The following is a 13,818-nucleotide window of genomic DNA, read 5'->3' on the forward strand; positions in this document are numbered from 1 at the left end:
GTGTATATTCTTATAGTTCCTGGCCTGACAGGGGTCTGCATGGTAGTGGTGCTGTTCCTCATGATCACAGCCTCTACATATGCAATCAGGTAAGTGTCAGAGTCAATTATTTTGATGTCTATCTGTCAGGTTATTTAGAAAAAGTCTTTAAATATTTAACCATTGTAGTGTCCTGGTTAATGAACTATTCTGGGTTACTAAGAGTGAAGTATCGCTGTTTTTATATGTGACTTTTTGTTTTTGAAAATTATCTTTGCATTAGCAAATTTTCTGGGTTGGTAAGAAATTATCTGCATTCATATTGATTCTTATAGTTAAGAGATTTTAAGAAAAATGAAATATGCATTATCAGGAACACTTTCACATGTCCTTTCTAATAGACATATTCAGTTTTTCAGAATATTTGTAGTGTCGATGTCTCTGAATAAAATTTTTACTTAAAGCAAAAAAGAAAAACGAGAAACATAACATGTATTTCCTCTAATCTTCAAAGGTCTTAAATTGTTCTACTTGTTGAAATGTGAAATTTAATAGAAATACCGAAATATATATGTATATATGCTTTGAAAATAATTGCCCAGTAACATACTTAAATGAATCTGTCCTTATACTTCTTAACATTTGTGTGCATGCATACACACACCCCAGAATTTCACACAAGTATACTTACTACCCAAAGATTAATACTGTACATATGTAGTGTGTTTTTATATGTTAAATCCTTCGTGTTCTTTTTCACTAATTCACCTCCCCCCACCTCCAGATCATTCTTTCTCTCTCATATACCTATGTATTTTACTAAAATAGAACCATATTAGAATATTATCTTTAATTTACTTTTAACCTACATTTATGTTATGAATATTTTTCACATTAATAAATATTTTCTTATTATTCTCTATACTGATGGTACAACACATCACCATATAGGTCTTTATACATTATTTTCCCAGACCCATCTTATTCTATGTTTTGGGTAGATTTTAATTTTTTTTGGTACTTCAGTTTTTAAACAAACACCCCCATCCGTGTCTTTGCATACTTTTTCAGTGATGTCCTAAGGAAAAAATTCTTAGATGTAGAATAGCTGAGTCAAATTATAAGAATACTTTTAAAGCTTTTCATAAGAATGAAAAATTGATTTACAGAAAGGCAACTCACTAACTTTAGTAAATAAATAATAACTTTAGTAAATAATAAAGTGCCAATTTTGTGGGGAGCAATTTTATTTTATTTAGATAGAGGAATCATTTTAAAAAAATCTCACTTTTTCAATGTTAGGAGTTCTTGAAGGAAAATTAGAGCATCTGACATAGTTATTTTGAAATCCTTGAGATATAGTTTTGTCAAATGGAATAAAAAGATTAGCTTCTATTCTGAACTGAGCTTTTACACTTGCTCTCATAAACAGTTTAAGCACTTCTTAATCTTCTGTGCTTTTTATGATTTCTTATAATTTGTTTAAACAAGATGATAACATCTAGTTTGCTTTTTTGTAAGTGTTATTGTTAGAACCTTGAAATTCTTCAATGGACCATGAAGATAGATATCTCTTTTCTTTTTACCACAGAGAAACTAAAGCATTAGACAAATCAAGTGAATAAATACGTCCCCAATGTTTGATTTCTGATACTGAAATGTAGCCTCCCAATTCAAGGAGAGTTCAATATAGATCAATCTATTAAAATAATTGATATATCCCATTATTAGATGACAGGAATACATATTCTCATCTCAATTGATTTTAAAATGGCAGTTACTAAGTATTTTTAATTCTACCAATATTTACATACAGTAAAAAATGAAACATTTGGAATTATTAGAAAAAATGCAACAATAAATTACCATTATTTACAGAAAAGTAGATATAATTCTTGGGAATTTTGAAAAAAACACCCCCAAGATATATCTCAAGATATAATTCCAGAATTATATCTACTCTTTCTGGAAATAATGGTAATTATTAGATTTCTAAGAGAATCCAAGAGAATTTTGAAAAAAATTGATACTAACACTAGCAAAAAGAGTTGAAAAAGGTAATTGAATATAAAACAAACATAAAAACAATCGTTCTGTATATTAGCTATAATCAGTTTGAAAAATTGAATAAAACAAAAATATACCACTCATAATTGCAGCAAAACATAAAATATCTAGAGACAAACAAATACGTTTACTGAGAGATGTGTAGAGATTTGAATAAAGGCTGTATGCTATAAAGCATAGTTCTTCCTTTTAATTATTTTATTATTATTATTAATCTTTGATACAAGGTCTTTCTCTTTTATCCAGGCTGGAATGCAGTGGTGAGATTACAGCTCACTGCAGCCCCAACCTTGACCTCTCAGGCTCAAGTGATCTTCCCACTTCAGCCTCCCTATTAGCTAGGATCACGGGCACACACTGCCTGCCTAATTTTAATTTTCTATTTATTTAGTAAAGACAGGGTCTCAATATGTTGCTCAGGCTGGTCTTGAACGCCTGGGCTCGAGTACTCCTTCCACCTCTGCCTCTCAAAGTGTCGGATTACAGACTTTAGCCACCGTGGCTGAACCCTCAGGATTTTTTTTTTTTTTTTTTTGGGAGTGTTGCAATGTCAGTAACATTCTCAGACAGGTTATTTTGCTTGTTTTTTTTTTTTTTAATTTAGCAAAGTGATTCCCAAGTTCATCTGAGGGCATATCCAAGTACATATTTCAAAAGAGGAGTAAAAGGAGGGATGAACCTTACTAAACATTAAAATGATTAAACTTCAGTTACTTAAAAGAGAGCAGAAATTAACTTGCAAAAATGACCAACACCTTGAACCAAGGGGCAAAGTCAGTAAAAAGCCCTGTAAATGACCTTACTATGTGTAAGAACCTGCTAGATAATAAAGGTGACAGTACAAGCTTATGAGGAAAGTAAAGTTAAAGCAAATGTAGGTCTAGATAAATTACACATATTAATTTAAAATACTCCATAGAAATGGGTAATGATTATGAACAGAAAGGTCACCGAAGAATTCAAAGTGAATAATACACATATGGAATAATACCCCATCCTACTTATAAAAAATAATGAAAACATAATATTTGGTCTGAGTTTTGGGAAATAGACACTCCTACTCTATGGTTGGGTTTGTAATTAATAAATATATTTTTAGAGGGCAACGGGCAGTGTGTATTAAAAGCATTACAAATGTGTATCCCTTAATCTTGCAATTCAACTTCTAATAGTTTTGATTAAAAAAAGGATCAGAATTTTATATATATTATAAGGGACGGACGTGATATTGTTTATGATAGCAAATACTGTGAGTGGAGAAAATGTAAAGCAGTTTCCTGCTGCTTAAATAAAGGTTTCTCTAAGAGTCTAGGGGAAGTATCAGAACCATATAGGAAGCTTTTGTAAGCATCTGCCCTCTACCTCCAAGATTCTAATATATAAAATCCACTCTAGACATATGAAAGAAAATAACTGTTAATGTTTTACTTCTCTCAAACATTCTGTAGATTATGCTTCTCATTCCTTCTCTTTTCAAAGTATTTGTCTTCCCCTAGAGCAATAACATCAAGGTATCATTCTTGTTACACTGTCCAGGGAAAAATATAATACTTTGGTTATCATTTATTTTAATTTTTCCCTTTTTATGTCTTCCTTCAACTACTCTCAAAATATGTATTGAAAGAGGAACATTGTTTATTTTTGGAAATTATCTGAAAATTGAGAATATTGATAAAATAAGAGCCAAGGTACATGTTAGCAGACTACTGTCTGCTTCTTAGCTTTATATCATAATAACTTGAAAATAAACTTAATTATTTCCATGTGATAAAGTCTTATACATAATTTTTGTCAGTTCTCTCTATGTGGTGTGTTAATACTTTGGTATTAATAGATAAACATCAGATGTATTCATATGCTAGCTTTCTAAAATTGTGAGATATGTTTGAAATGATACATGATGTTTTTGATATTGTTAGCAAGATAGAATGAATGTAAAGTAGCATTAAAATGAATTTATTTGTTTTTGCAGAGTTTCTAACTATGATATCTTCTGGTATACTCATAACCTCTTCTTTGTCTTCTACATGCTGCTGATGTTGCATGTTTCAGGGTAAGTTTTAAAATAAATGTATTTAAAACCATTTTTGCCCCAAAATGGGGTAATGAAAGACAACTCTATAGGAGATTTCACAGGAAGTGGTAAAAGTGTCAAGAGTGGAATAAATCATTTCTCTGCTGTTCAGGATAGTGTCAAGAATGGAAGAAATAGTTCTATTTTTAGCATAGCATGTTTTAATGAAGCTAATATAAAGTATATTAAATTTAAACCTTAGAGTTACCTCTCCCACAACCTTTTAGTTTCTAAAGCTTCTATGGATATATCCTAATATCTTCTAGAGGAAAAATTTTCGGAATGAAGAACATCAGGAAGATATTTTAGTATTTGTATTTCCTGAAACTGTCCTGTTAAGGCAAGATTTTTAACAATGGAATTTCCGGTTTTCCATTTTGAAAGTTCTATAGGAAGTAATACTTGCAGAGAGAGGCAGAGATTTAAAATGACCGAAGAGAATGATCTGTTAAAATCACCAAAGGAAAAAAAAAGTCACGAAGTGAAAAAAGACCGTATCCTAAGCTTATTACAAACAGTATACTTAAAGTATTCTGAAAGTATGTGTACCAAAGCAGTATACTCGAAAGCATGGTGCTTAAAACAGTACATGAATATAGATGAAGAACATAATATATTTTTGTATATGCCTGTGTCTGTATGGCCACCAGCAGTAATGACATTCACACTTGCATGACATAATAGGTCTGGCAGCAGGTTTACTTGGTTTCGCAGGATACAGGGCAGGAAACACAGAATGTCAACAGGATAATATCAGGTGCTTGTTCAGTAGGAGTCCCTATAAGTGCTCAGGAAAGATTTACTTCCCTCCTTCCTGTTGCAATTCTGTTTTAAGATGAGGAAACCATGTGTGTAGGCATGGACCACCTTGCATTGGGTAAGGCTCATTCATACTCCCTAGGAACCTGTATCCTGGGAACAGCATATGTCCCGTCAAGGGATGCCCTTGGGAACAAGAACTCACTGTACACAAGGAGGCTGAGGTCTGTGAGTCCCAAAATGATTGTATAGTTCCATCACAGTCCTTTTGGTCCAGGTGCATCTCACCAATAATAAACAATGTTGCTGTTGACAAAGGTGACATTCCCTATTTTTCTTAACCTGAAGTATTTCCAGAGAAATGGTTTGAAGAAAGGTTCAGATCTTTGTTTAGTTCTTTCTTCAGAACGTTTTTTAATGTAATTTATTACTACAGTGGGTCGTTTGCATAGATCGTGTATTTATTTCAAGGTGCATGTTCAAAATGTTGCTTTACTTTTTTTTCCACTCTGATTTTGGAGACTGCTGGTTAAGACAGCAGTATCAAATGGGTTTATCCCGTATGCCCTGGTTAGCTTTGTTCAGTACCATGGTTCTAGAACTCGTAGTGGTAGAGCATTGGAAACATAGCCACACATTATATTTCATTCTGTGAAGCCTCGGGGCACTAAGAAAGCCCTCGGTAGAGAAGAGTCTGCTTTATATTCTGCTCTTTCAATGGCTTGGCTATGATCCTTAAGTGGACTATGAATAACCAGATACTACTAATGATAACAACAGTAATTTGAAATAGTTACGTAATGCTTACTATACGCTAAGTATAAATTCAAAATGCTTTAGATACTTTATGTTATCAAATGCTCAGAATTTTATGAGAATAAGTAACATTGTGAAACCTCTTTCAGAGGAGGAAACACTGATGTTTAGAAAGATTAAGTAAGCTTGTTGAAGTTTACTTAACTGATGGATCCCAGATGGAAACCTAGGCGTTGTGATTCAGAAAATACTAAGTTTTTACTACAAGGCTGTATTTTTTTTGGAGAGTTCTGTACTTCTTAGAATTTGAACTTAATATTTGTTTAAATGCCTTTATCTTGACTTACTTGAAATTGTGATTTGTTATCCATCTGTGTATCTATCTGTATCAGGTAGATATAGAAAAGAAAAATGCAGTCATTTATTAGTATAATTAATTATATATTCTTTTGCCTTTATGTTGTACGAAATTAAAACTCTGAAAAAAAACTGTTTCTTCATAAATCAAAATAGGGTCAGTTTTTTTTAAAGAATCAGCAATTCAAACAGACATCTTTTAAAGAGGAAGATTACATTGAGATTTCTTTTCTCTACATTTTTTGAAGTAAAAGGAATGATATTTAAATTTTGATTTTACTTTCATAGGAAAGGGGTCAAAGTTAAAGAGACACTTTGTCACAATTAAAGAGACAAAGTGATTTTAATTTATGCAGAGAAATAATAGGCATCTATAGGATGAATTATATATAATCCATCAATTATTAATTTAAATTAATAGGTTTTTATTATAGATAGAAATGAAGAAAGCAGTTATTCTAATTCTGAAACATGATGCAACCCATACGTAATACAATAAGGATTCTACAGTGGACATGTTTTTCAAGAAATTTAATTTTTAAAAAAGCAACATAGATATGATTCTGGAATGAGAAATGTTACTACTGATCATTTTACAATTTTGTGAAAATAAAAACAATACACTGTATTGACAAAGGATTGGCTTATAATTAAGTCTATTTATTTGTGCAAATGTTGGAAACAGAGGTATCTTTACTTCTGAAATGCCTAGATAACTTTCTTCTTCAGCTTTTGATTATGCAAGTAAAGTACAGTTGTTCCAAGTAAATTTATTGGATTTATATTGAAATTTCTGTTCAACAGTGTGCTTTAAATCTGAACGGAAAATCACAATTTGCTTAGCATTAACTTCTCTGTCTAACAGTGTGCTAAGTACCATAAGGTAAAGAAGAGCAATATATTGCATGATCTCTAGTCTTCCAGCACTGATTACTGATTTGGAATTTTGAAAAATCAATTGGAAAAGCTAGACATATTATAAAACTGCATATTTTTAATATGTAAACATCTGTGTTTTATTTACATGAATGCTAACAATTCAGAGAATTGAAGGATCAATGTGAGCTGGAAATTTTAGAAAATGTTAGGCTTCAAGGACAAGGTGATTAGACATTGTTGACTGGTTTTTCTTTTACAGTAAGAGAAGTTGCTTCATATGATTGTCTAAGGTCATTTTTTTTTCATAGAATCTTACATTTTAAAGGAATCTTAAAAGATATCTTGAAGAAACCTCTTTTAAGCTTCTCTACAATATATGTACTAAGTCAATGCCTAATTTTGAAGATGTTCATTCTGTCTTAGGGGAAGTTCTAATTCTCACAATGTTCTTTGTTTTTTTGGCTAAAATTATTTTACTGTAATTTCTGTCTAGTTCTTTAAAAGTCTGTGATTCTGGGGGCCATGGGAATTGAGTCCCCCACTTTTCTAAATTTTATTCATCCATTTCTTTGAATTACTAACAATTAATATTAATTGAATGCTTTTCTTTTACTAACATTTGCTCTCATTAAATCCTCCTAACAACCCTGCACATTTATTATTATTATTATTATTATTATTATTATTCTCAATGTTCAGCTGAGAGTATAGGAGCAGTAAGAAATAAGATAAGTTGCGAGGGTCATGGCTAGTAAGTAAATTTCCAGTTCAAACCCAAGTATCAGGTGCCGGAACTCACATTCTTAACCACTAAATTATGCTGGCCCCCATCTGGCAACACTTCTCTGTATCCATTTTAAAACTGTAAACCAAACTAAGTGTTGTTAGCATATGTGATCTGATATTGGCAGAGTGAAAGTCTCACTTTCTTTGTTACAAATATTACAATCACTATTATTTAGGACCCCATTTTTTTGGCGTCATGATTAACTGTGTCCTTGGCTTAACCTGGTTTTCATTCTTATTGTCTATTTTAGCAATTCTCTTTATTATTTATAAATAAATCTGTTGCATGCCACCCTAAAATGATAACATTTCATGAACACTCAATTCAGATGTTCTTTTTAGTGTTAAAATGCATCTTTAAAATACATTAATTTTCTTCTCCAAGACGTTATTATAGCATAGTGGTTAAAAGATACATCACTTAATACCTGTGCAAGCTCGGCAGATAATTTGACCTTTCTTTTTGTTATCCATCAAGTGGGATTAATAAAATCACTTACATCATAGAGTTGTCTTGGGTTTAAATAAGGTAATGCAGCAAAGTAGGCAGAATATAGACATAATAAATGTTAGCAAAAAAATATATGCTCTTACCAATATTAATAGCTTTGTACGAAGGAAACTCCACATTTAACTGTTTGAAAAATCAGGGTTTTTTTTTTTTCTTTTTTTCTTTTTTTTAATAAAGATACAATCCTTTTGAAAAAACCCAGATCCCAGATTTTCTTATCTACAAAGTAATTTGATGAACATATAGTGAGAACTGCTTAGCACCTCCAAAGAATATTCCTTGATATGGCAACAATTATTGTAACATTCTAAGGTCTCTAATATTGTCTTGATTTTTAGCAATAAAGGTTTATCTTTGTAAAACAAGCCTTCCTACTGAGGAATTTTTGCTTTTAACTTTTAGTATACCGTTTTAGGAGGTTGCTGTTGGTGTGCTGCATTAAAGATACCCAATTCCTAAGACACCTCGTGAAAACCAAACCAAACCAAACCATTTCCTCTTTCCAAACATGTATAGAGCTGGATATTTCTTTCTTCATTTTCTTTTAAAAAACCCATTAGGGCCGGGCGCGGTGGCTCAAACCTGTAATCCCAGCACTTTGGGAGGCCGAGGCGGGTGGATCATGAGGTCAAGAAATCGAGACCATCCTGGTCAACATGGTGAAACCCCGTCTCTACTAAAAATACAAAAAAGTAGCTGGGCATGCTGGCACATGCCTGTAATCCGAGCTACTCAGGAGGCAGAGGCAGGAGAATTGCCTGAACCCAGGAGGCGGAGGTTGCGGTGAGCCGAGATCGTGCCATTGCATTCCAGCCTGGGCAACAAGAGCGAAACTCCGTCTCAAAAAAAAAACAAACAAAAAAACAAAACAAAACAAAACAAAACAAAAAAAAACAAAAAAAAAAACCCATTAGAAGGAGATGCATACTGCTATTCTCACTTGCTGATAAAAAGGATATTGGGAGGGAAAATAAATTATGAATGTCACAGAGCCTCTGCTTAACAGCCTAACCCAACTCCTTTCAAAGAAATGTGGAGGGAATGCTTTGTAAATGAGATTTGGCACCTTGGCTTCTGCAATCTTACTGTGGTCAACACTCCCACTGACTTTAGCTTGGATAGTGCTGCATAGGTGGTGATTGTATTTTATGTGTTTATTTAAGTGAGAGAGAGAGACTATAATGTGATAATTCTGGGAGCGATAGAGGGGAAAGTCCTCCTCAGATGTTTGGAAGGCAATGACAGCACATTAGTAGTGCAAATAACTTTTTGTGCTAGCTCTGCTGCACTTCTCAGACCATTTCTACTATGTGAATGATATCTGAATTATTCTTCTAAATAGACCTCTTTGCCTTTTGGTACTATTTGTTAGCAATAGTTAAACATACGGCATGGTTTATATTCCACTTGAATCATTTTTTTTAGGAAATCTATGAGGAATATTCTTATGTGCATGTTTTTAAAAACATTTATTCTTTATGCCAGGGGAACACCGTGGGCGGGCTTTGTCAACAGTGACATTAATGAACCCAGGCAATGTCATAAGCAGGTAGTTTAACAGGGAACATCATAGGGGTTTAGACTGAATACGTTAACCAGGGTTAGACGGATATTGTGGGAATCGGCTTACTGTGCTGACTGGAAAATATCTCCCCCTCTATTATAGCCTCAGGCCTTAGGAGGAGGACATTAAGGATATGCTGTTAGGGAATAGAGATATTTATGCAATATAGTGAAGTGTTAAGAATTATTGATTTCCAGGTATCTTCTCTTTTAAAAGGCAGTTTCACAGAAGTGTCTCTTCACCCACACTGATGGGGCAGAAGGAAAGGCTTGGTTATCTCGCTACTGGTGGGAGGCACTTGCTCCTCTTAGAAAACCAAACTGCATTTTGGCCAGGTGCGGTGGCTCACACCTCTAATCCCAGCACTTTGGGAGGCTGAGGCAGGTGGATCACCTGAGGTCAGGAGTTCAAGATCAGCTTGGCCAACATGGCGAAATTTCATCTCTACTAAAAGTATAAAAATTAGCTGGGCATAGTAGCAGGCGCGTGTAATCCCAGCTACTCGGGAGGCTGAGGCAGGAGAGTCACTTGGACCTGGGAGGTGGAGGTTGCAGTGAGCCAAGATCACACCACTGCACTCCAGCCTGGGTGACAGAGTGAGACAACATCTCAAAAAAAAAAAAAAAAAGAAAAAGAAATAGAAAATCAAATTGCATTTTGAATGGAAGGCCCACAGTTGTATGTTAAAAAATTCTATTCCGTCACCGAGGGAGAAAAAGCTTACTTTCCTCTGCATTCCTTTTAGTTTACCATTTCTTGCCTGTACATTTGCAGTAAGTATGTAATTTATTGTTCAAACCAGGCATTTTTGAGAATGAATGGGGATGCTATTGATAATTCAGCAGTGGCTATAGAAAAACCAGGTCATATAGGTATTCTACCTATTCCTAGGCAGGTGGTGGGGGAAGCTTTAGGAGAGGCTAATATACTGCTTTAATGTAGACTTTTAACTAGAGCCATAAAAGGAGTTTTAACCTTCAATAGGGTCCCTGCATGTGTATTTGAGAACCATAACCTTCAAATAATACACACTGTAGATTTGCCTAGCTTTGTCTCACTTTAGAGATTGTAATTAGATGTCCACTACCCTGGTCATTAGAAGGCTGAGGATTTGGATGTTCACGACAGTGATTAAAATCTTTTATAAACTCTCTGTCACTGATACAGGTGACTTGTTCTAATACTTCCTAGATGCCTAGTTTTTAATGAGTCTGGCATACTCATTATCAGTTTGGTGTCCATTATTTCTATCACAAAATTCCACTTCTCCTTCCGTAGAATAGGTGTTTTTAACATGGCTCCATAATCCCTAGGAATCATTGAATGGATTGAGGGATCCATTAGTTCCTGAAATACATACATACATATCTGTATATTTATGTATATGTTTAATTTTGAGACACATGTAAGTTTTGATTAAAAGAAGGTTTCTCAGCTTCCATTAGATACCCTAAAATTTTTGTGGTCAAAAAGGTTTATAAAAATATGAAACTGAAGTTTTTAAAGCAAGATTTTAAACAAAGAGCTGTAAGATCTAATATCACATTGACACATTTTTATATAGCTTAACTAAGTTTTATTTAAAGTTAAAAACACTGGATTGGGGGAAACATAAAAGCTACTCTGGTGACTTTTTTCTCCCATGAAGACTGTTGGAAAGAGAACTTGACAAATATAATGAGCAATTTGACAATTGCATTATCATTTTAGAGGATAATAATGATACTATCCATAATAATTCCCTAGTGTTAGATAATGTTGAATATGTGACAGGGACTATTCTTAGCACTTGACACATGCACACACAAGCACACACACACACACACACACACACACACACACATGCACATACACATATGCACAGTACAATAAATTTTTCTATCATTTCTATTTTATAGATGAATAATTGAAGCACAAAGATTAAATTAAGTAACTGTCCAAAGCCACACAGCTAATACCTGAAAAAACTAAGATTGAGCTCATGAAGTCTGACCCCAGAATTTAATTTCTACCTTTTTCTTCAATTATTATTTATTCATCATTTAGAAAGTATTCTTGCTTATGAATAAAAAATATTTATATCATGTAAAACTCTAGGATATACTTTTCTATATATCAATGTATGTTGGTGAATATATATACATATATGTTTGCCTGTTTTGAATAAGAAGTTCAGTTTTGATTCAGGTTACATAAAGTTCAAGGTTTTGAAGGTGAAATCTAGCTCCCAGAAAATGGAGTGAGAAGAAAATGACTTCTTTATGGCGTTGCCTTATAAATGTTTCCTAAAATGTTTGATCTTGTTAAGGTACATAATAATATAATAACTTTCTAATAAGCTGATAAAAATGTTCTGGAAGAGATATTCTTGTCAGTATTACTGCCAGTGTATCTTTATAAAAAGATTAAGTGAAAACATAGCAAAGAAAGCAATGGGGAAAACACATTATTCATCAGATAGAAAAATCTGTTAAGTCCACAGATTTCAAAAACCCGTACCTTTTAGAATTTTGCTATGATTTTTCTGTAAATATTAGATTACCCATCAAGTTATTATTCAAATATGAAGAATAAATTTGATAATGAAATTCCAAAGTAAATACATAAACAAACGCAAGTAAGCATGCAATTTATGAATTACCATAGTTTTGCTATCTCACACATTTTGGTGTTTTGACTTTAAATATAGTGAAATGTCCTGGATTATAATAGTGAAGAAACAGGATTGATTGCTAGAAGATCACTAATGTAGACTTGGACAAATCAGTTTTCTATAGAGCTTCCTGATTTGTGAAATAAAGAAAAATAATTAGATTTCACGGACCTATTAGAAGAGAAATGTTAGCTATTATATATAAAATTGATGCTATACACACACTGGAATGGGCAGTTCCTTTTTGGCTAGGACCAGGTCTAAATGCTCCCTCCGTGGACTCTGGCTGAGTTCTTCCTGGTGTTGCTTTTCATTGTGACAGGGCAACACTGTGGTCTCGTCTCTCTAACCCCATCATATATCTGTGAGTTCCAACGTGAAAGAGAAAAAGAAAATAGTACATTGCACCACATCCTAGGAAAACTATAGTGTTTTTGAGGTATAGGAGTGTTTATTACCCATCTTTAAGCAGGCAATCCTGTTCACATGTCACTCACTCAGTATTTGTTGGATGGAGCTGAATTGCATTAATTAATTTAAGCTAGGAATGTGTTTTCCTTTTAGGCTCTTCCAGTTTTCTTCAAATATCAAAGTATTATGGATAATAAAGGATAATCACTAAATTCGTTTAACTGTAACTTGGACTGTCATTTTGTAACTATCATTTATATTTAGTATTATCTAGGTAATTAGTTATTATGGCAGCTAGTATATTGATTCTCATGCCAGAGGTATTAGCTTTTAAGTCTTGACTATTTTGGTTTTATTATAGACTGGCACATTTTTGTTGGGGGTCTTTGCATATCTCTGTGGCTAAAAATTCTGAAAGAAAAAAATCCATGTCTCTCTCTCTCTCTCTCTTTTTTTTTTTTTTTTTGAGACATGGTCTTTCTCAAAATTCTGGTCTTAAAATTCGGGCGTCAAGTAATCCTCCCACCTCAGCCTCCCCAGTGCTGAGTTTACAAGCAAGAGCCAGCATGCTCAGTCCCAGCTCTCCTGATTAGTTTTATTTCACTCATGGTTCTTCAATTTTTCACTTAAATATACGGGGTGAAAAATATTGAGTAATTAAATCTCTCTTAGGTGGAATCCAAATTTTCTCCTCCATAATATTTACATATGTTTGATATGTTAATAAATACAATGTCCTATAAAACTATGATCTTTAAGATATAAGGATTTTTTGGCCAGGTGTGGTGGCTCATGCCTGTAATCCCAGCATTTTGGGAGGCCAAGGTGGGCAGTTCACCTGAGGTGGGGAATTTGAGACCAACCTGACCAACATGGAGAAACGCCATCTCTACTAAAAATACAGAATTAACCAGGCATGGTGCTGCATGCCTGTAATGCCAGGTACTTGGGAGTCTGAGGAAGGAAAATCACTTGAACCCAGGAGGCAGAGGTTGCCGTAAGCCAAGATCATGCCATTGCAC

General features: G+C 33.6%; 1 protein-coding gene across 3 annotated transcripts in view; it reads left to right on the plus strand.

Moving 5' to 3' along the window:
- NOX4 (NADPH oxidase 4) overlaps positions 1-13,818 on the plus strand; it is a 152,569-nt gene that overhangs the window by 57,259 nt on the left and 81,492 nt on the right. For all 3 annotated transcript variants that reach the window (XM_074400356.1, XM_003935083.4, XM_010345653.3), the window contains 2 exons: positions 17-89; positions 4,019-4,099. In XM_074400356.1, the coding sequence (XP_074256457.1) occupies positions 17-89; positions 4,019-4,099 (154 nt within the window). The remainder of the gene's footprint in view (positions 1-16; positions 90-4,018; positions 4,100-13,818) is intronic.

Source organism: Saimiri boliviensis, chromosome 6, assembly GCF_048565385.1.
Source record: "Saimiri boliviensis isolate mSaiBol1 chromosome 6, mSaiBol1.pri, whole genome shotgun sequence".
NCBI classification, from domain to species: domain Eukaryota; kingdom Metazoa; phylum Chordata; class Mammalia; order Primates; family Cebidae; genus Saimiri; species Saimiri boliviensis.